Genomic DNA, 22,032 nt, shown 5'->3' with positions numbered 1-22,032 from the left:
GGATGAGTTTGTATTTGTCAAGCTGCGTCCGTGTGCACGTGCCTTCTCTCCTGTCCCGGCGCCACCGTCTGAATGTTAATCAGAGAACTGACCCCCATCTTGAAGTTCGCGCTGCCCTCATCTTTTAAATTTGAGCGACCCTCAGGGTGGTTGGCCACTGTTGTGTTGCCGCATGTTAAACTTGCGCTCATGTTCTTCCAAGAATCCTGGAACGTGTATGTTTTTTTATCTCACTTAGCCTCCTCCCGGCTCATAGATTTCTCTTGCTGTTGATTTTTCTGTGGCCGTAGTGCTGTTGCGGGTACCAGCGTTCTTTTTCACTTCCAACTGAACTGCCTTTTGAAAAAGTCAGACGGCTTTCATTTTTCATCTGAATGTGACCGGGATGGAGCCAACGTGACGTTCGCTGAGCCAGTGACAGCCACGTAGCTGTCCCGCGTGTCATTGGCGCACTACGTGACGTGCAGGGCTTGGCGCTGTGGTGCCGGCCCCTCGCTTGCTCGAAGCCACGGGCGCGGTTGAGCTACGCGAGGGGAAGCCAACTCAAGCCGCGCGGCGTCACCACGAGAGCCGTCTGCAGGCCGGCTGTGGAGCAGTAGGTGGGTGGATGGGGACCGGGCGCCGGGGCTGCGGGCGGCGGTGGGGGGGGGGGCGTGGGGCCAGAGGCTCTGAAGGGTGGGTGAGGTGTGGGACCGCTCCAGGAGTGCAGGGGTGGCTGGCTGGCCGGGTTCCGTGCGGGCCAAGAAATGCTCGCGGAGTGAGTAACGTCCCGATAGGGCTTGCGGACGAGATAGTGGTGATTAGTTTAGAGGACCGTCTGGGCAGCGTGGCGGTGGCGTTCTGGGCCCGCTGGGGATTTCTTTGTGACGTGTGCCTGGGAGGGTTTCTGTGTAGGGGCGTGGGGCGATGAGAGACGGAGCCTGGAGGGGTTCCTCAGCGGGTGGGTGTGGGTGGGGACTGTCATCAGGTGGAGGAGTCGCATCGAGGTGCGTTCCGGACAGTCGCGTGCGCTGGAGGGCTTGCTTCGCGTGGGTCTCTCCCGGCCCTGGAGGCTGCAAGTCCCGGATCCTGCTGCCCGCGGGGCTGGTGTCCAGTGAGGCCGCCTCCCGGTGTGTAGAGGGCTGTCTTCTCGCTGTGTCCTCACCGAGCTCTCTGGAGCCTCCCGATAAGGCCACCTGCCCTGCTCGGGAGGGCTCCGCCTTCACAGCGCCCTCACCTCCCAGAGGCCTCGTCTCCGTCTCCGCTGCCGACACCCTGGGGGCTGCGTCTCCGCGGTGCCCAGGCCTTGCCTGTCTTGTCTGCAGGGGAAAGGAGAGCGGGGATGCGCTGACAGGTGTGAGGGGAGCCGAGCTCCCGAGACCGGCTTGGCTGACGCAGGGGAAGGAGGCAGGAGTGGTCAGTCCTTCGTCCGCGGAGCTTTTCTGCTTTCACGGCTTCGTCGTCACACGCAGAAGGGTCACCTCCGAGCTGCTCCTTCTGGCTCCTTTCCTCCCTGTGGCCTGGCCCTTTCTGTTGTTTACGCTGCCCAGGTCACTTACGTGCCCCTCGCCCTCTGTCCTGTAGTCACTAGAGACTCACGTGGAATTAACCCGACGTCCGTCCCGCGAGTGCCGTGCTGTGAACCCTGGGGTCCTCGATGGCCTCTCGGGGCTCGGGTGGCGCTGGCCACGGCCATGCACACAGCCACCTGTGCTGCATAGCCAAGGAGATGGGCACCTGGGAGAGGAGCAGGTGCCGCGGCAGGACAGGTGAGGGGAGGGGGAAACTCCCCTGAGGGAGTCTGGAGTGTTCCCTTCCAGAAAGTGAGGTGTTTGAGACCCGGGCCTTTCGGAGAAGTCTCTGCAGGGGAGGTAGATGCCTGTCGTTTGGTTGGAATGTGGTGAGAATTTCAGTTTGGAGCTCTGAGAACCCCAGCTTCGGTGAGGTGCACTTGACGTACAGCCGGCTGCGCACATTTTGAGCGTAGTAGTCTGACTTCCGCACCCCTGTGAACAGGACCTCGGTCAAGGTGGACGGTTTTCACGTCTCCAGGGTGTGCTTGAACCCTCCAGCCGGTCGCCACCCGGAGCCTCGCTGATCTGCGGTTGCTGTGGATCCCAGGGGTTTCCTAGAGCTGCCTTCACCACCCACCGAACATCGGCTGCTCTCTGTTCTCTCCGTCGGCTTCCTTCACTCCGCCTCGTGGTTTGGAGCTTCAGCCGCGTGAGCGCGCCTTTTCGCCGAGTGCTGGGAGCAGCGGTGTCGTTTGGCTGCCCGCACTCTGCTCCCTCCCCCGCTCGTGGACGGGCCCTCGGATCGCTTCCAGCCTGTCTGCCACGAACGGGGCCGCCGCGAGCGCTCGCGACAGGTCCGTGGGAGCATACGTTTCGGTTGTCTCGGGGTGAAACCGTGGAGCTGCTGGCTCACGTGCCTGTGTGTGACCGCCCTGCTGGTTTTCCGAGGTCGGTGTATCCGTTTCTGTTTGCGCCAGCGAAGCCCGAGTGTGAGTCCAGACGACCTGCATCCTTGCCAGCACGTGGCATTGTCAGTCTTTTTAATTTTAGCCTTTCGAGTGAACGGGTTGGGATGTCTCGCTGTGGTTTGGATGTGCATTTCCCTGATGACTAATGATGACGAACATTTTGTTATACGGTCATTGGCCGTTTGAGTATCTTTTTTCAGTTGAGCGTTTTCGTGTCTCTGGCCAGAGTCTTAAAAAAACTACACTTTGATTCGAGGCAATTGTGTTAACGTGCATTTGTAAGAAAGTTTCGCCGGCGGTAACTTCTTGCAAAACTGTAATTGAATATTACAACCAGGAGAGTGACGTTGTATGATCGGGATGTAGAACATTCCATTCCCACAAAGATCCCTTCAGTTTTGTTGCCCTGTTGTAGCCACACCTGCCTCCCTCCCTTCTGCTTGCCTTGGGTTTGTTTTGCTCTTCTTTTTTAGTTTCTTGCGGTGTGGACTCAGATTATTGATGCCTTTTTTCTTCTCTAGGGTAAGCGTGTAGTGCTGTAAATGTTCTCCTTGGTGCTGCCTTAGCCGCATCCCACGAAGGTTTGGTGTGTTGTGTTTTCATTTTCATTCAGTTCTATGTCCTTGATTTCCTTTGCTACTTCTCCTTGACCCGTGAGTTTTTTGTAGGCGTAATTTCCACGTGTTAAGATTTTCTCATTTTGCTTTTCTGTTACTGTTTCTAGCGTGGTTCCGTCGTGGTGAGGTGACGCTCTGTAGGGTTTCTGTTCTTTTAAACTTGTTCAAGCTTGTGTTCTTGCCCAGGGTAGGGTCTTTTTGGGTGGATGTTCCGCGGGCGTTGGAAGAGATGTGTTTTCTGGTACTGTCGGTGGAGCCTTCCACACATACCAGTGAGGGCCTTTTGGTTGGTTGTACCGTTCAGATCTCTCTCCTTGTTCATTTTTGTCTAACGGTTCTGTCAGTTGCTGACGGCTGTTGAAGCCCCAGCCGTACTGCACACTGTGTATTTCTCTTTTCAGCTCTGTTTTTTCCCTCACGTCTGCGTCTCTGTACTTTGGTGCATATGCATTTAGGATTATAAGGTCTTCCTGCTGGGTTGACCCTTTTACCCTTAGGTACCTTTCTTTCTCTTCAGTAAGTTCCTTTCTACTTTATCGTATATTCATACAATTTTTCCTGCTTTTTTAAAAAACTTTTTTTTTAATGTTTATTTACTTCCGATAGAACACAAGGCGGGGGGAGGAAAAGAAGAGAGAGAGACACACGCAGAATCCAAAGCAGGCTCCGGGCTCTGAGCTGTCACCACAGAGTCTGACGTGGGGCTCGACCCCACAGACCGTGAGATCGTGACCTGGGCAGAAGTTAGTCGCCCAACCAACTGAGCCACCCAGGCGCCCCAGCTCTTCTTGCTTTGTGTTTGTTGACAGTGTTTTCCTGGTATAGCCTTTTTTTTTATCTCTTTGTTTTCAGCATATTGAAGTCATTGAGTCTGAGGCGAGTTTCTTGTAAACAGCATATAGCCGTGTTGTTTACATATATATGTATGTATGTATATTTTATTTGTTTTGAGAGAGAGAGAGAATGTGAGAAGGGGAGGGGCAGAGAGAGAGGGAGAGAATCCCAGGCAGCCTCCTCAGTGTCCGTGTGGAGCCTGGCACGGGGCTCCGACTGCCCAACTGAACCGTGAGATCATGACCTGAACTGAAATCACAAGTTGGAATCTCAACCAGCTGAGCTCCCAGGTGCCCCTGCCTTTTTTTTTTTTTTTTTAAAGCCATTCTGCCAATCTTTGTCTTTTACTTGGTGTATTTAGGGTATTTATATTTAATGTGATTGTCGATAGTTAAGGTTTACATCTGGTGTTTTAGTCTTTCCTGTATTTCTTGTCCCTGTCTTCCTTCCTTCCTTCCTTCCTTCCTTCCTTCCTTCCTTCCTTCCTTCCTTCCTTCCTTCCTTCCCCCCTGTGGATTACTTGACTATTTTTTAAGATCCCGTTGTGATTTATATGTGTTGTTTTGGGGTGTGTCTGTAGTTTTCTTAGTGGTTGCTCTGGGTGTGACCGTATTTATACATGATTTCCAGCAGCTCTCCAGTGTTGCTTTGCCCCTTCAAGTGAGGTGTAGAAATCTTTTCTTCCATCTTTGCTCTCCCCACCTTTAAATGCCATTGTTGTGAGTGTGTGCAGGCGTGGGAGTTTTGTCACCAGATGGAATGTAGGAAACTCACCATTGTATTTGCCCAAATGATCTGTACCTGTCACTCCTGCTCCCTGGTTCTCAGGACCCCTTCCTTCTCATTTCTTTCTATTTGGGGAATCTCCTTCCGCCGCTCTTTAAGGTTTGCTAGAGATGAGTTTTTTAAAGTTTTCCTTTGTCTAAGAAGGTCTGTAGGTCTCTTTGCTGCCTTAAGGAAAGTCTCCCCAGCTGTGGAATCTGGCTGACAGCTCTTTTCGGGCAGCACTGGAAAGTGACGCGCCCTCCCTCTGGCCCTGTGATTCCGAGAGACCTGCCGTCCCCCAAGCCTGTGGCCCCCGTTTGGGGCGCAGTGTTTCCCTCCAGCTGCTTCACGATAGCACTCTTCGTCAAGTTGGGGATGATGTGTCTTGCTGTGCATTTCTTTGGGTTCATGTTATCAGGGGTTTGCTCAGTTCCTCGAAACCTGTGGGGTTGTACCTTTTGCCCCGTTTGGGAGGCTTTCGGCCGTTGTCCTTTCAGTGCCCTCTCGGCCCCTCTGTTTCTGCCCTCTTCTCTGGGACTCCAGTGATCCAGCTGTTGGATCTCATGTTCCCCTCCTGTGGGTCCCTGAGGCCGTGTTCGGGTTCTTTCAGCGTGGTTTCTATCTGTCGTTGGGATTGGGCACCTCGTATTGATCCGTCCACGAGTTCACCAATCCTGTCCTGTCACCTCCACTTTCCTCTCAAGCCCATCCAGTGAGTTTGAGTTGTTGCTCTATTTTTCAGTTTTACATTCAGTTCTTTTTAGAACTTCTTTTTCTTTGCTGAGATTTTCTGGTTTTTGTTTGCTTCCACAGAATTTGTAATTGCTCGAGGAATCACTTTTACGACGGTGGCTTTAAACTCTGTGTTGGAGAATGCCAGCATCTGACTCGTTTTGGTGCTGGTGTCCATGGATCGTCTTTTCTCCTTAAAGTCATGATTTTCTTGGTTCTGGGTGTGCCGGGTGACCTCCGGCTGCTCCCCGGTCACTCTGCCTCTTCTGTCGGAGACTCTGGGTCCTGTTGAAGGTGTCCCCAGCGGCAGCAGCGGCAGCAGCTTCCGGTCTGGGGCAGCATGCGGTCCCGCCAGTCTGACGTTCACAGCGTGCCTTTGCCGGCGTGGCTGGCGTGGGGCTCCCGTGGCCCTGCCGGTGCTGCTTTTTGGAGGCGGAAGGAGCTTTCTGGTGCCGGACTGCCGGGTGCCCCTGGAGGACAGAGGGCGTCTCCCGGTCCGGTCCGGGTGCTTGTCGTGGCGGAGTCCCCTCGCGCACGGTGTCGGGGGAATGCTGTGTCTCGAGTCCGGTGGGGAGGGAGAGCACTCGGGGGGCTTTGTTGGGGCAGGTGTTGCAGACCGCCAGCTCGTGCCCCGGCTTCTGCCAGGCCGGCCTGGTGTCTGGGGCGGGGATGAGCCTGCGCGGCTCGCCTTCCGTCGCCAGGCCAGGGCCTGGAGATGCTGGGTCAGGTCACCTGCTGGGTGGGAGGTTGTGAGACGCCCGTGGCCGTGCTGTTCCTCCTGCCGTGGCGTCCGCCCCCGCCCCCCCCCCCCCCCCGAGTCTGCCTCCTCGTGCAGCCTTCGGGTTCTCCTGTGCTTGTCTTTTGAGTCATTTCCAAGGTTTACGGTTGCGCTTCGTGGAGAGGGGTCCCTGCCACCTCGTCCTGACTGCAAGGCCCTCGTGGCTGCTTTATGTTTTTGCTTTGTTTTTCGACTTCATCGCTGTTAGCAGCACGTGCTTTAGTGTGTGTGTCTCCTTTCTGTCCCGCTGGGTTTCATGAAGTTTACAGGGACGGGAAACTCCTTGCGCCCTATCTCTTGCAGTAATACCGTTTTCTGTCCCATGTTTTCTGTCCTGCCTCCCTGGGCCTCTGGTCACACTGTGTGACGCTTGTGGTACCTGTCACCCGCCGTCCCTCCTGTCCTTTCTCTCCTCTGGCTGGCCTGCTGTTCGGCACCCCAGCGTGTGAATGCAGTTCACTTCCCCTGTCTTCCCGTGCCAAGTGCTTTTCTCTTCCCTTCCCTTCCCTTCCCTTCCCTTCCCTTCCCTTCCCTTCCCTTCCCTTCTCTTCTCTGTAATTTCCAAATTCTTCTGTCAGAATTCTTCATGTTCTCGTTTCAAGCGTGGTCAGGGAAAGTCTGTGGCTGCTCACGCCAGCTGTGGGTCCCCGGGGCCTGTTCCTTCCTCTTGGTTTTTAGCAGTTTGGTTACAAGCGTCTGGGCATGGTTTTCTTCCACTTGGTTCTGTTTGGGTTTGCTGGGCTCCCTGTGCCTGCAGATTGGTGTCTTTCTCCAACCATGGGGCGACTTTGGCCATAACTTATTCAGATGCTCCTGGGCAGCGGTCTGTGTCCTGCAGGAGCACGGCCGCGAGGCTTTTGATGTCCCCCCTCCTCCCTGACACTCTTCCTTCTCTTCAGTCCCTGCCTTCCGGGTGGCAATTTCCATAACGTCTCTCGGGTTCACTGACCCTCTCGGTTCTCCTGTGCGGTGAACATTTTGTCGATACACTGTATTGTTCTTGAATTCTGATTCCTTTATTATTTTAAAAAATTTTCTCTGTGGAGAATGTCTATGTTTTCATTTCCTTCAAGAGTTCCTACATTGACCTCAGGGAGCTTGGTTACGATGGATGCTTTAAGGTCTGTGATAATTCTGACATCTGGGTCATGTCAGGGTTGGCACCTGTGGATTGTCTCTTGCCCTGGGAATCGGTTGCATTTTCCGGTTTTCTGTACGTTGAGTAACTATGGGTCGTGTCCTGGACATTTGGATATTGCGCTGTGGGGCTGCTTTCCGGTCCACGCTGATGTCTTCTTGGTGGTCCGTCTTGTGTAGCCGGGTGGCCGTGAGCACCTTGAAGCTCAGACCCCAAGTCTGCTTTGTCATTTCGTGTGCCATGCTTTCAAGGTCAGTGTGGTTTTGTGGGTCTGTCCCACGTGCACGTAGCCAGGGGGGTCCTCAGGGTTGTGTGGGCTCGTACGCGGAAGGAGGAGTCCCCTTCCCGGCTCTCCCCTTTCTTGGATTCCTCTGCATTTTCTGCTCCAGGGAGCCCCCCGTTCCTTGTCCTCCGGCTGGAAACACGGGGCTTCGCTCAGAGCGGTACTGCCTGCGCAGGGGACAGGAACGTCAGGTGCCCTCACCTCTGCAGACCACCGAGGGCCCTGCCCTGCCAGAGTTCCGTGACCTGGGCTGGAAGAGAGGAAGGGGAGGAAAGCCCAGATTCCTCCCGCTGTCCAGCGTGCGGGGGCCCCTTTCCTGGTGCTCTGGCCAGAGAGGCCGGGTTTCTGTCCGCGTTTTGACTGCCCGCGCGCGTGCGTCCGGCTGCCCTGTGGGTCAGAGCCCCTAGAGGAAGTGGGCACGGAGCCGGGGACCCCGTAGGTGTGGCTTCTTGGGCCTGTGTCTGCCCCCTGGTCGCCTGCTGCTCTTCGCGCTTGGGATCCTCCCGTGGCTGCACGTGGCGCCGGGCGGGGTCTTCTTAGCCGTGGCCCGCTTCGCAGTGGCAGCTCCACAGCCTGGGAGCCTGCTTCTGTCGCTCGCTCGGTGTCACCGCTGGCTTTGTTCAGGATGTCCTGTCGCTTTGCTCGGCTGCTGCTTTCACTTGGCTGAGTGGGTGAGGTGGCCGGGAGGCAGTGGGCGTCACCAGAGGCCCAAGGACGGTGCCGTACTCCGGAGAAACTTGCACTTCCAGGCACCGGCCGTCCCTGACCCCCTCGCTCCGGTGCTCCAGCACACGCACTGGGGTGCTCTCGAGCGCTGCTGTACTTGGGTCACGTCGGCTCCAAGGGAGCAGCCTCTGGGGTTCCCGGCCGCATGCCTGCCCTGCTGGGTGACCAGGGTCCCCTGCAAGTCCCGTCCCCCTGACCTGGGAGGTGCCAGAAACGCAGGTCCTCGTCGCACCTGCCACGGACGGAGCACAGCCTCTGTCAACGTGGTGTGGGAGCTGGGGCTCTCGGCTGCGGGCTTCTCCTGGCACACGGCCCGGCCACCTTGCCCCCTGGTCAGCTAGTGCGGCCAGCGGAGGCGCGTTCTGTGCGTGCCGACTGGACCATGCTGTCCCCTGGTACCGGAGAGCTCCTCTCCACGCCGGATGCCTACAGATGCTCCCTCTGCATTTGGCCACGTTTGGTCACAGAATCTTCCCTTGCCGGACGTAGGTTTGCTCAGCTTGCTGGGCGTGCGGCTGGGCAGCTGGTGGGCGCGCTGGTGGGTGGCTGGGGGGTGCGCGGGCGGGTGTGCCGGTAGGCGGGCTGCTGGACGTGCTGGTGGGCGGCTGTGTGGGGATCCCTGGGGTGTCACTTGCCTGAGGAGTGTGAGGTGTGAGGGAGGGAGGTCTAGCCAGGACCTTGGCATTCAGGTCTGTGGCCTGTCCTACCCATTGGTCACCTTCCCTCCCTCAGGCACCGTCCCGGGCCAGAGCTGTCCCCCGAGCTGTCCCCTGGGCGTCGAAGTGGAGGGGGGAGGGGGGTGCTGAGGGTTGAGCGGGCGGCTCCCCACTTGCTTTGCTGGCACGGCATCCCCGTGGGGGGGCCCGTGAGCCGCATGCCTGGGCCAGTGTGGCCGTTTCTCCGCCTCCCAGCGGGGGCGGGGCCCATGGGGGGCACAGGCGGCTGCGAGACCTTCTGCCCCCTCTCTTTCCCGGCTCCTGCCATCTTCTGCTCTGGCCTGTGCTTTCTCTCCATCCTGGGGTTTCTCTTTGCCTGGGCTTTCTCACCGTTTTATGCTAGTTTTTTGTTTCTTTAAAAAGTGTTTGCTCTTTCCTCTTAGAGCGCATTTTTAGAAACCGGTCACATCCTCGTCAGAAGCTTCTGACATTGGGCCATCAGGGGTTGGGGTCTGTTGATTGCCTTTTCTCCGGTGCTTGTGGGTTCCCTCTGTCTTCTGCGCCGAGTAAGTTTGCATCGTGTCTGGGACGTTCTGATTCTTGCGCGTGAGACCCTGGGGTCTGCTGAAGTCTAGAGAATTTTTTCTTTTGAACAGGTAGTCAGCCCAGTTAGGCTGAGACTCTGAGTCCTCGTGAGCTGCTTCGTGTGGGCCTTTGCTCCACGCTGGTTTAGTCCCGAAGCCTCTGGACCGTTCTGGTCTGTCCGCAGGGCACCTCTGTGAAACCGGGGCCCCGCTGTAGTTCTCAGAGTCCGCGCTGTGCCGTTCCTGGGGAGGGTCACACGGGGCCACTCGCGTCATCCAGGATGGTACACGCGGATTTTAGGGTTCTTCATTCAGCACCCCCTCCTGCTCTCCGGGGGGCTCCCCTGCAGGGGTCTCCCTTCCCAGTCCGACTGGAAGAGTCTGTGTGCTTCCTGCACCCGAGCTGCGTCAGCAGAGAGGGAGGGAAAAGAGCCTGTGGGGCGCCCCCTCACCCCCCCCACCCCCCGCCCACCGTTGGGTACGGTTCTGTTGCTGGTGCTGGCCTGGCGTGGGGCAGGGGAGCCAGTGAGTCTGCCTGGCAGAGCTGTTTTCCTCTCTCTTCTGTCTGGTGTTGCCAGCATAGGCCTGGGGTGTGGCCACAGTTCAAGGCCTCTGGCCACGACGTTGTGGTCGACGGTCTGGGCAGGGCCTGGGCACCAGCAGGAGACTGGACCACCGTCTTGCCGGTCGCTGGTGGCTGTGCGGGCTTTGCTCTCCTGAGACCAGGCCGGGCCAGGTGAGGCCTCAGGCTTCCGTGGGGCACCTGGGGGGGGTCCCCTGGCCCTGCTCGGGGTGCAGGGGTATGGCGTCAGTCGACAGGGTGGGGCGTGTGGTGGACAGCGACGGATGAGAGTGGTAGCTGGCACCTTTGTGACTGTCACTGACGGCAGGCTCTGCCCTCAGCGCCCCGGCTCACACACCTGCCCTCACCCGGGGGACAGGGGGCCGCGCTGTCATGTGTGTGCCTGGGGTTCTGAGGGGCCGGGCTGGCCGGCCGGCGCGGGTCCTGCTCCCGGCCGCACGCCTTCCTGCCTTGGAGACCTGGGGCTCTGAGCGTCTGCTCTCCCCCGGCTGTCACCCGTTTCTCCTTCCTGCTGCATGTTGCGTCCTGCCTGGCGGGTGCGGGCTTCTCAGGACCCTGCAGCACTTCGTGCGGCCTTCCTGTCCAGTGTGCCCGCAGGGCCCTAGCCCCGGATCGCCAGCCCGTGTACGCACTGTCGCTGTTGCTGCAGACCGGGGTCACGGGGACCGCTGTCCCTCCCGCCAGGCCGTGTCCTGGGGGCGCCCTCGGCACGGAGCCACTGCCCTCAGGCTTAGCGGCTGCTTCACCCCTCCCGCCTTCCGTCCTTCCGTCCAGCCCTCTCTGCCAGAGACGCGGGCTCCTCCCTCCCGCTGGCCGCCTCCACCTCCGCCTCCAGACCTTGCTCTCGGACCCCCGTCACCGGCTGCGCTCCCGTGGTCGGTCAAGCCCGCTCCTGGTGCCCCGGCCTCCGCATGGCTCCCTCCAAGCAGAGGGGGCTGCTGGCCCTCTCCTTGGCCCCTCCGTCCCTCACCCTTCCTCCCGCTGCTCTCTCCCAGGCTGGCACTGCCTCCTGCTTGTAAATCCGCGGACCCCTCTCAGTCCGCCTTGTGTCTCATCTTCTTCCCACCGTGGTCGCTGATCGCTCCTGCTTCGAAGTGTTTTCTCCGAGCCCGCCTTCTGTTTCCCCCCCTTCCCCGATCACTTCTCCGTGCTGGTCTCCGGCTTCCTGTTCCCACTTGCCCAGGTCTGCCCCACACGTGGCCGTTGGCCAGGTATACCCGACGACCTTTTCTGCCCCCCGTGCGTGTGCTCCGTGGCTGCGATAATTATTTCTGCGTGGTAGATCCCAAGCCTGTGTGTCCGGCCAGACCCTTTCCCTTGCGCTTTGATCTCCGTATTTTCCTGCGGCTTTGAAGTCTCCACTTGGGTCCCACGGGCACCTCAGAGACGTCCTGCCTAGAGTAACCGCCCCTCTCCCCTGACCGTCCTCCGCGTTACCGGTTCCTGTGTCGGAGGCACCGTCCCGCATCTCGTCGGCAGAGTGGGAGGTCTGCTGCCTTGGCCACACCCCAGGCCCGATGCCCATGCCTCCTGGGTGTCTGTGCCCCTTCCTGGTGCCACCGGTTCTTGGCCCGCTTCCGTTGTCGCTCGGGCCGCTGACTGTGGTGGGATTCTGGTGGGTAGGGACTTATGTCCTCCAACTCCTCCGACCCCTCGTCCCCCACGGGGGCTGGTCACATCCCTTCAGGCCTTCAGAGCCCCCTGTGCCTGTCCCTGTCACTGAGGGACTCCACTGGCGCCCCCAGTCCCTCCTGGTGAAGGGTGCTGGTAGGTACTTAGTTGATTGCCTGTTGGTGAGCCGAGAAGTGGCCTGTGCGGCTGGCTGCTCCTGTGCTGAGCCGCAGTTTTCCAGAACCCTCTCTCGGGGTCGTTCTTTTGTGTGTCCCTCATGTGTCGTCATCCCGTCCCCCTCCCTTGGTCTCATATCCCTTCCCCTGTTCCCGCTCTCTCTGCCACCAGAGCCTGGCTGCTTCCCTCCCCGGAAGCCTGCCCGACCTCCCCGCCCTGTGGTGCTGGCTCATCTGCGCCCCAGAGCAGCACAGAGCACCCCGTACCTGTCCTGCGTGGCGCCCAGCACGTTTTGTGCACGGTGCTTGGTGATTCCTGTCATCTTAAGAGGCTCTGCCCCGAGTGGTGACGTCTTCGTCCTTGTTAACCTCCTCATTTCTGTGCGCCTTTGGCTCACAGTAGGTGCTCAATAAATGACGGCTCCGCACAGGAGTAATTCTGACAGATCGTCTTTGCAGTCTGTAGAGGGAACGAGAACTAAGGCCCTGGCAGTAGCCGTAAGGCACTTGCGAAGTTGTCGTCTTTTAAACAGTTGTGGGTTTTAGTAAAACCGAGAGGGAACTTCACAGCTGGCGCATAAAGCCCCTGCAGCAGTTGACCTGCTGAAGCACAGTAACCGGCCCCCCTCCGCCCACGGCTGAGGGCAGAGGCTGCCCTGAAGGGGGGCGGGGGCGCAGGGGTTGGGGGGCGCGGGGCCGGGGGGGCGGGGCGCAGCCGCACGGTGTCCGGAGCGCTTCCCTGCAGCCGACGCGTCATCTTCCCATAAATGTGGAGGTTATGGGGATCAGCTCTGTGATTCGTACGTGCGTGTTCAGGTATAATTGAAAAGTGGGTTATCCGAGTCAGTTTATATCGATTAGTTTTGAAAGTTCCGCCAAGTGGGCCGCCCGTGGAAACCTTTCTCCTGGGTAGACAGAGAAGCTGCTTCAGAGCTCTGGCTGCGGTCCTGTCCAGCCTCTCCGGGTTCCCGGGTGCGGGTAGGCTGTGTCTTTCCGAACCTGTGCCCCTGGACGCCTGTCCTTCCTGCAGCCAACCCTCCGTTTGTGCCTGTGTCCCACCCCCTCCTCCCAGAGCTGTGACCCTAAGGGACCTTTCTGTCCTGAGGCCTGCAGGTCTCTGCTGTCCTGGAGGGGAGCCCATCGGTAATCTGAGAGGCGAGGGGGCCGGCGCTGGGGGGACGGTGGCGTGGCGGTGGCTGTGGTGTGGCCCCAAGCTGTCATTTTCTGGCTAGGAGGCTGGGTCACCACCTTTAGGGGGCCAGGAAGGAAGAGTGTGGCCCCAGCAACTGCGGCACGATGTCGTTCGAGATTGTGCCCAGGATCGGTGTCCTGGCCGTGTGCTGCTCATCCCCAGCACAGCCACTGTGCACATCCCCGGGCTCGGTCCTGGGGGCGAGGAAGAAAGGCTGGTCTCCTGTCCCTGTTAGTGGAGTTCCATAGGCAGGTCTCTGGAGTTCATCGTTACTTTGTGTCAAAGGATGTGGAGGATATTGATTAAGGGAGCCTCTTCCCCGTTGATGAAAATAACTCGATTATGCTCGTCTATCCCTTCTAGAAGGTTATGGTCGCACGTCACTGCAGTACATAATAGAAACAACAAAAAAGTGAAACACAAAAAAGGAGGGGGGGCGGGTCAGCCAGAGTTGCTAGGGCTTTGGCAGGAGGAGAACTGGGTGACCCTGAAACTTTTGGTGAGCGGCTGACCTTGAGATGAGGCCGGGAGGGGCAGGTTGGGAGGTGGAGTTCCCCTGCAGGCGGATTAGGCCCCGTGCCCACCAGCCCGTCGCGCGGACCTTAAGGGGCAGAGGGACGGAGACCCAGGGAAGTGGCTGGGGTCAGGACGTGTGTTCACGGTGACAACGCGCCCGTGCTCCTTCAAGCCACGAGACTGACTGAAGTCACCTGCGCCCTTCCAGTCCTGGAGAGGTGAGGGAGCGACGGAGGCCTCTCCACAGCAGAGGCGATGGAGCTGGGACAGGCGTGGGGAGAGGAGGAGGACGGGGTGGGCCCGGGTCCCTGCGTCCCAGTCCCCGCTGCCCGAAGTCAGCCTGGCCTCTTGCACCTGAAAGCGGACTAGGCTGGCGGACCCCTGGCCCCGCGACCTCCTCGACTCCCATCCTGGACTCCCGTCCGTCAGAACCAGGTCCTGCGTCGTCCGTGTGGGTGTCCTCCCGGGCTGCCGTCTGCTCTCTGGGACGGCGCACTCCGGTGCGCGTGGGGCCGGCTCCTGTCCCTCCCTCGGCCCCCCACTCACAAGTCACCCCACCTACAAAGGCAGCAGAAATCTTCCCACGGCGTTTTGCCCTGGGGCTCCCTTCCTCTGTGGTCGGGATGATCTCTTCTGTCTCAGAACTCTGGGTGATTTTAAAATAGGATGGGCTCTGACAGGGTCCTTTTGACCCTGAGCCAAGGGTGTGTCCCTCCCGCCTCGGAAGGGCTGGCTCCGTGTGCCCGCAGGGCTGCTACGGTGTCGGTCACGGGCGACGTGAACCGAGGCCTTGCAAACGGAAGGGCAGTGTGAATGTTAGCCACTGTTAGGAGAGCCAGTGGGGCACCGAGCCCCACACCCACAAGGAAGTGATTCAGGGCCCTGAGAATAGCGTCTGTGATGAGGACAGCGAGGATGGGGGTGGGGGGGGGGTGGGGAGGCAGAGGCCACTGTTGGAGGCCACTCGCCAGGTCGCCGCAGAGAGCCCGGACTGTGCGGGGAGAGGGCGCGCTGGCGCCCCGGGTCTCGGCACTAGGTGCCGTGGGTGTCCTTCGCCGGTGTCCTTGGAGAGACCAGGCCCGTCTGAACTCTTTCCCAGGCAGGGTTGTTCCAGAGCAGGTCTGGGGGCCTTACTGAAGGAGATCAGCCTTAGCCTGCGCAGTTTCGTGTTTTCCGGTCTGCCATCCCTTTGGGGGCACAGCGATGGACATCTTGCAGGGCAAGTGTGAGGGACGCTTGGGGAGACCATGCTCCAGCCGTTTAGAAACTGAGCGTCCCCAGCGGTGCACGTGTGGCTGGTGTGTTTGTGTGGGAGGTGGCGGAGACCTGTGAGTCAGGCCGGATTCACAGTCGGCTTCTGCCGCTCGGGGCCTTGGGCACATGGCACGCTCTCCCCGTGCCTCCGTTTTCCCGTTAGTGACGCAGGGACGAGAGTCTCAGCTTGACAGTTGCCGCATGCTTAAGTCACATGGCTTGCGTGGCGTCGAGTGCTGCCTGGCCTGGGGTCAGGTGAGGGCCTGTCCCTGCGGCCGTGTCTTTGTCACGGTGCCTGCGGGCCTGGCTGTGGTGTCGGGCCTCGCTGTCGTGTCCAGTGTGACCTCAGGAAAGGGCGCGCTTGACTTCCTCCCCGGGACCCGTGCTACGTGTGCCCCGCGCCGTCTGCAGGGTGACGAGGGCCTGCGTGTTGCCTGTGCCACGCGTGGCCCCTGTGGCGTGACCGGGTGCCGTGCACTCCAGCCGGCTTGCGTCTCGGTTTCCCCTGGGCTCCGCTCCCTGCTTAGGGCTCCCACACGTGCTTCTCGCTGCCGTCCGGCAGGAGAGTCACCCCTGGAGGTCGTGGCGGCCACGTCACTAAGGCGAGCGCATCGCCCACACGCCCAGGCGGTGTCGGCAGCCGGGTCGCCTTTGCCCGAGGAGACCGTGGGGTCTTTTTATGTGGTTAGGGGCCCGTCGTGATTGACGGCAGCTCTGTCCCCTGTTGGCATCATGCTCACGTGCCGGTCTCTTCTTGGCTCAGATAACATCCCCGAGGACCTCAGGGACCCCTTTTACATTGACCAGTATGAGCAGGAGCACATCAAGCCGCCCGTCATCAAGCTCCTGCTGTCCAGCGAGCTCTACTGCCGTGTGTGCAGCCTCATCCTGAAGGGGGACCAGGTGGCGGCCTTACAGGGACACCAGTCTGTCATCCAGGCCCTGTCCCGGAAAGGGATCTACGTGATGGAGAGCGACGACACCCCCGTGACGGATCCCGACCTCAGCCACGCACCCATAAAGATGGTGAGTGTCCTGTGGTGGGGGGGCGGGGGGGAGGCAGGGTCTGTCACCGACCGCGACTGCTTCTACCGCGGGCACTCGTGTGGCGCCCCGGCCTGTCGTCCCGCCAGCCGGCCCTCCGCGGTGCAGATGGTGGGAGCGTCCGGCCGGGTGGCGGGGCTCGCGGCTGCGCGGCGGTCTCCTGAGCTGTGTGTCTTGAAGTGCCTGTGACTTGTGGAGGACGGGGAAAGAGCAGCTCCCCGTCAGCTCTCTTCCTCCTTACGAGCCCTCTGTGCGCCGGAGGGTAAGTCGAGGCACGTTAACGAAAACGTCCGGAGGCAGATATTTCACAGACGTTGTGACGTGCAGCTGTCGGGCCTATTCTGTTAGGCTGTTCACGCGTATTGTATTTTTGTGTACAAATAAAGAAGAAAAGACTCCGTTTTCCCCCCTCCCCCCTTTTCTCTGGAAGCTGCACCGTCGATGTGACTTTTGCAGACTGCCCTAGGTCGGCCACTTTGGGTGCCTCCCACATCACTGGGTTTTGGCTGTTCTCTGCGACTTGCGCTCTGTGGCTTTTCACGCGTGGGTTTCGCGGAGGACGCGCTGTGGGTCAACGGGATGTTCCTCGGGTTCTGGGAGGAGACGGTGCAAAGGCGTGGTGGACTTTCGGCAGCAGGGCTCCTGCTGGAACCCCGGGCCCTGTTCGCGGTCGTGCAGCTTTGGGCGCATCTCTCTGTGCTCGTACCTTTCCCCTCAGCCAGCCCCTGGGGCTCGCCAGGTTGCCGCGGAGGTGAGGTGGGCTTGGGCCACCCTAACTGTTACCTCTGCTCCCAGAGTGCCCACATGGCGATGGTGGACGCCCTCATGATGGCCTACACCGTGGAGATGATCAGCATCGAGAAGGTGGTGGCCAGCGTCAAGCGCTTCTCAACGTTCAGCGCCTCGAAAGAGCTTCCGTACGACCTCGAGGACGCCATGGTGTTCTGGGTCAACAAGGTCAGTGCTGGGAGCCGAGGCCGGTGCGAGGACTGGGGCCGTGGGTCGTCTCCTCGAGCGGCCTGAGCGGGCCGGGGCGCTCCCTGGTGGCAGGTCCTCCCCCGAGAGCTGCGCCCGCCTCGTGTGTCGCCCGAGAACCGGGCGCCGGCAGGGGCCCCAGGAGCGGCAGATGGATGTGCTGTGTCCAGAAGCACGTCTGCTCCTGTCCAGACAGAACAAACAGGTGTCCTCGTGAGCACGCGGAGCGTGGCCGCGGTTTGAATTACTACGTTCTTGTTATTTTCATCTCAGGGTCTCTGTGCACCGAAGGGGTGCTCGAGTTCAGAGGCGTTTTGATTATGAAGAGAAAAGCGGTGTCTTTCTAAGTGTTTTCTCTTTTTACGTTTAGGAGCTTACAGCATGATCTTTCATACGAGCATAGAGAAGGTATTTTCAGTGGCACGGGATTATTCACAGGGTTACCTTTCCACAACAGTTTGGTCGTGAAGCGTCTCTGTGTGTAAAAAGGTGTTCAACTGGGGACACTTAGCTAACGGAGTGAGGACGTGGAAGGCGGGGCAGCCCCTCGTAGAGTTGTCTTGGGGCAGCTGAGACAACTGTCTGGGGGGCTCGGTCGGCCAGGCGTCCGACTCTCGATTGAAGTTCAGGTCACGATCTCACGGTTCGTGGGATCGAGCCCCGCGTCGGGCTCTGCGCTGACAGCGTGACCCCACTTGGGACTCTCTCCCTCTCTCTCTGCCCCTCCCACCCCACCGAATAAATAAACTTAAGTAGTTGTGTTAGTCTGCCCACAAGATTTAAATTATTTCCTTATGTGGTTTGTGTACGTGTTCTTTATAACGTAAGGCTTTATGAGAGACCAAGTAAAAATCAGTGGCCGCGGAATTAGTTGAAGAACGTGGCAAAGCCAGGCCGTGGCGCGTGTGCCGGCTCCCCTGAGAGGGCCCCCTCTGTGGTTGTGATGAGCAAGGCCTTACGTCAAGTGCATGTTGTGACTTCCAGCTAAGACGCTTGCCCTGCTGTTTACTTGGTTTCCTGCCCGGAGGTGGGGTGGGGGAATCCAGTCCGTGGGCAGACCCCCTTAAATCCCCGATTGCCGGGTGGGGTAGAGGGCTTTTCCAGGGTTCGCTGCAACGTCTGGACTCAGACACTGGCCAGTGCCCATACGTTTGCCTCCTGGTGGTGGGCACCGTGTCTCACCTACCCCCTGGCCGTGCAGAATACCGTGCCTGTGGGAAGCAGGAACCATAGGAACCACGGGAACCACGGGAACGTGGTTAAGGAAGGATGTTCGGGACCGGTGCACATTTCCAGAGGAAACTGAGCCCTGGCTGATAGTTCTGTAATCCCGACACGGCCTTCCTGTAGCCACGAGTTCACGTGTGTGTTTTCAGCCACTGACCTGCGGTGCTCCGTTCGTTTCCGGTACGCAGCGTGGTGATTCAACAAGTGTGGCTGCCGGCTGTTGCCACACAGCCTCGTCAGGGGACTTGACTGTATGCCCTGTGCTACACCTTTCCTCCCTGCAAAACCCAGGTTCTAACTTGTTTCTCTCTGATAACTTTTATTGGCTTCTCCTTCTTTTTTATTTTTATTTTTGAGAGAGAGCGAGCACGTGAGTGGCGGAGGGGCAGAGAGAGAGAGACAGAGACAGAGACAGAGAGAGAGACAGAGAGAGAGAGAGAGAGAGAGAGAATCCAAAGCAGGCTTGAGGCTCGGAGCTGTCAGCACAGAGAGAGAGAGAGAGAGAGAGAGAGAGAGAATCCAAAGCAGGCTTGAGGCTCGGAGCTGTCAGCACAGAGCCCGATGCGGGGCCCCGACTCACGAACCGTGAGATTCTGACCTGGGCCAAAGTCGGCCGCTTAACCCACTGAGCCACCCGGGCGCCCCGGTTTTTCCTTCTTATAAATGAAATGACATGATCGTTATAGAAAAGCAAGAAAATACAATAAGCAAATAAAACGAAATATGAACTGCCCATAACCTTACCACCTACACATGGGTTTTAACATGAATTCTCATAATTTTAGGGGCACCTGGGTGGCTCTGTTGGTTGAGCGTCCGACTTCGGCTCAGGTTGTGATCTCACCGTTCATGAGTTTGAGCCCCACATTGGGCTGTCTGCCGTCATCTCAGAGCCTGCTTTGGATCCTCTGTACCCCCCTCTCTCTGCCCCTCCCCCGCCTGTGCTCTTTCTCTCTCAAAAATAAATAAATTAAAAAAAAAAAAGAATAAGTTCTCATAGTTTTTTTAGGCGTGAGACCCAGGCTTAAAAGCACAGTTAGGCCCTCCAGGTGCTGGGCCGAAAGCTGAGACCTTTGGCAGGATGGGGAGGGGTCTCTCCAGGGCCGGCTTCAGTGCCCGCCTGCTGTTGTCTCAGGCGCCGGGCTCTGTAGGTGACCACGGGCATTTCCCTCCCACGTGTAATGGGCGGGCAGTGGTGGCCACATGGCTGAGGTTCATTTGTAAAGGCTTTTGATTGGTTTTGATTGGTTTTTGCCAAATTTCTGACCACAAAGACTATAGTAATTTTTTCGTACTCCTAGTCCGTCGAGGTGTCTTTTTCCATGATTTCCCATAGATTGGATATTACTAAAAGAATATTTGCTATTTTTAATTTTAATTTTTATTTTTTAAGCGTTTTCAGCGTTTATTTATTATTGAGAGAGAGAGAAACAGCATGAGCAGGAGAGGGGCAGAGAGAGGGAGGGACAGAGAATCGGACGCAGGCTCCAGGCTCTGAGCTTTCCGCACAGAGCCCGACGTGGGGCTCGGACTCACAAACCGCGAGATCGTGACCTGAGCTGAAGTCGGACGGACACAACCGACTGAGCCACCTGGGCGCCCCTCCCATTTTTTAAAGGTGGGGAATAGTGTCATCTTCTACTCTCATTTCTTCATTTACTGGTAAAGTTGAAGTTTAAGAGATAGAGCGTACGTTTGGCTGTTTGTCTTTCTCTTTGATAAATTACTTGTCTGTGATCTTTGGCCGTATTTCTTTGGGGGAGGGGTGCATTCCTTTTCTCCCCTGCCTGATCAAGTTTCGCCTAATCCCATTAAGGGCGTTCCCTGTTTGCTGTGTTTGTGTAGACGATTTTCCAGGTTACTGCCGCCCGTTTGCCTGTGGACTTGGCTGATGTGTGGAAGATGATCTTCATGTGGTGCAGCCTTTATCTGCTGACGTGCATTTTCTGGTGTTAACCTCTGTCTTTCAAAGAGGTGCACTGTATTTCTGACTCTGCATCGGCCTCTGGCGGGCGTTGCCTTCTGATTTACTGCTAGCTCACGTGACCCTCCCGTCTGGTCCCTGCTGGTCCACTGTGGTCACACGGCCTACTGTGGTTGGATCTGTAGTCAGATGACCAGGTATGACTTTTCAACAGCTCATGTCCCTTTTCTTGTGCCACACTTCGGTTTTCCCGGAGTTGGTACTTGCTTTGTTTTTTTGTGGCCTTTCTGGTCCTTGCCTAATATTTATCGTTTTGTTCAGTGTTTTCCAAATTTTGTATTTCCTTAGCATTTCCAAATGAACTAAGTTTCTTACGTTGATAGATTTTCCCTTGTGTGTGTTCTCATTCTCTGATGTCGACTGAGCGGTGAGCTCTGGCCAAGGGCTCCCCCACACTTGCTGCCTCCGTGTGGTTTCTTTCCGGTGCGGATTCACGGTGTCAAATGAGGGGTGCGCTCGCTGAGGAGGTTTCCGGCACTTGCTCGAGGGGCTCCTCTCGGATGTGAGCTCTGATGCGGGGTGAGACGTGCCTCCGTGCTTTGTGTACTGAGGGTCTTTCCCTGGACTCAGAGGAGGTGTCAGCTCCCCCAAGCTTTTCCGTCAGGGAGAGTGGCCGTGGCCTCTGCAGTGTGGGTCCTCTGGTGCCTGACAGTTTAGAGCCGGGTCCAGTAGCCTTCCCACCTTCATTTGGCGGCTGGGTTCTCTCCCCACCGAAAGCGGCCTCCATGTTTGATAAGGTTCGGGCTCCTGAGGGTCCTCGTGCGGTGAGTTTTCCCTTCAGCGTCAGTCTTTGATGCCTCATAAGATCTGGATCTCCTTTGAAACTGTGGTTGTAGATAATGTTCCCAAGATTTCTGCTGTGTGAATAGTGCACATTTAAGCTCTCTCACCTCCGTGCTGGCCATTTTCACTCGTGAAGGTATTTTTGTGGGTTCGCTTCCTTTTCGTGTTTGGCTCTGTGTCTGGCTGCTCTCCCCCTCTTCCGCAGCTCTGGAGTCACAGTCAGGCCTGTCAGGTGACTGCTGTGAGTTTCTTTCTCTTTTTATGTGCATCACTTCCAGGGACCACTCTCCCCCTCCCCCTCCCCCTCCCCTCTCCCCCCTCCCCTTGGATGATCAGGCCCTCTGGGGGGTAGAAATTGCCCTCCCCAGGATTGGGGCTCACCACCAAGCCGTCCCCCAGATTCCCTGCTCTTTGTGTGAGGGACCGAGCTGTCCTCTGTCCCCAGAGTTGTGGACTTTTACCGTGACCGTCTTGCTGTGGCTTTTGACGTTTTTACCGCTGCCCAGCCCGTTGCTGTAGTCTTTGAAAGACAAAACCCGGCTTCGCTGCTGTATGATTCGCACGCAGCGAACGGGCCCAGTTCTTTGAGTTTGACCAGTGACTGCTGTTTAACATTCGCCACAAGGCACCATTTCCATCGCCCTAGATGAGTTCTTCTGTTTCCCTTTGCGGTTTGCCCTCCAGCCCAGATCGCCCCTGATGTGCTTTCCACAGTTAGAAGTTAGTTTTACCTCTTCTGGGTTTTGATAAAACTGGGTCACGCGTATGTGCCCTTCACGGAACAAAGTGATTCTGAAGTTAATCCGTGTTAGTGCATCTGGCAGTGGTTTTCTTTTTACACTCTGGAGAGTTCCATCGCGCGAACAGACCACAGTTTACCCGTTCCCCTGCTGGTGGACGCTGCGGTCATTTCCAGTTCTGGTCTGTGCTGACGAAGGCTGCCGGGAACCTGTGTGTACAAGTCTTACCTGAGACACGTATTCCTTTCTTTGGGCCACATTCTTAGGCGTAGAATTGCTGGGTCGGTGATAAAGTCGCATTGAACGTTAGGAGGAACTGCCCAGGTATTTCCCAAAGTGATGGCACCACTTTGAGCAGCGCCAGTAGGAGAAT

General features: G+C 57.9%; 1 protein-coding gene across 4 annotated transcripts in view; it reads left to right on the top strand.

Annotated features, from left to right (window-relative positions):
* The window catches only part of CAMSAP1 (calmodulin regulated spectrin associated protein 1), a 58,075-nt gene that overhangs the window by 4,529 nt on the left and 31,514 nt on the right, over positions 1–22,032 (top strand). For all 4 annotated transcript variants that reach the window (XR_003964143.1, XR_003964142.1, XM_032595545.1 and 1 more), the window contains exons 2-3: positions 15,670–15,932; positions 16,746–16,907. Coding sequence is in view for 2 of the 4 variants with exons in the window: in XM_032595545.1 (XP_032451436.1) it covers positions 15,670–15,932; positions 16,746–16,907 (425 nt within the window). In the remaining 2 variants the exon portion in view is untranslated. The remainder of the gene's footprint in view (positions 1–15,669; positions 15,933–16,745; positions 16,908–22,032) is intronic.

The sequence above is a fragment of the Lynx canadensis genome, chromosome D4 (genome assembly GCF_007474595.2).
Source record: "Lynx canadensis isolate LIC74 chromosome D4, mLynCan4.pri.v2, whole genome shotgun sequence".
Classification (NCBI taxonomy): Eukaryota; Metazoa; Chordata; class Mammalia; order Carnivora; family Felidae; genus Lynx; species Lynx canadensis.
The sequence above is the reverse complement of the archived record's forward strand: the minus strand, read 5'-3'. Positions and strand labels throughout refer to the sequence as shown.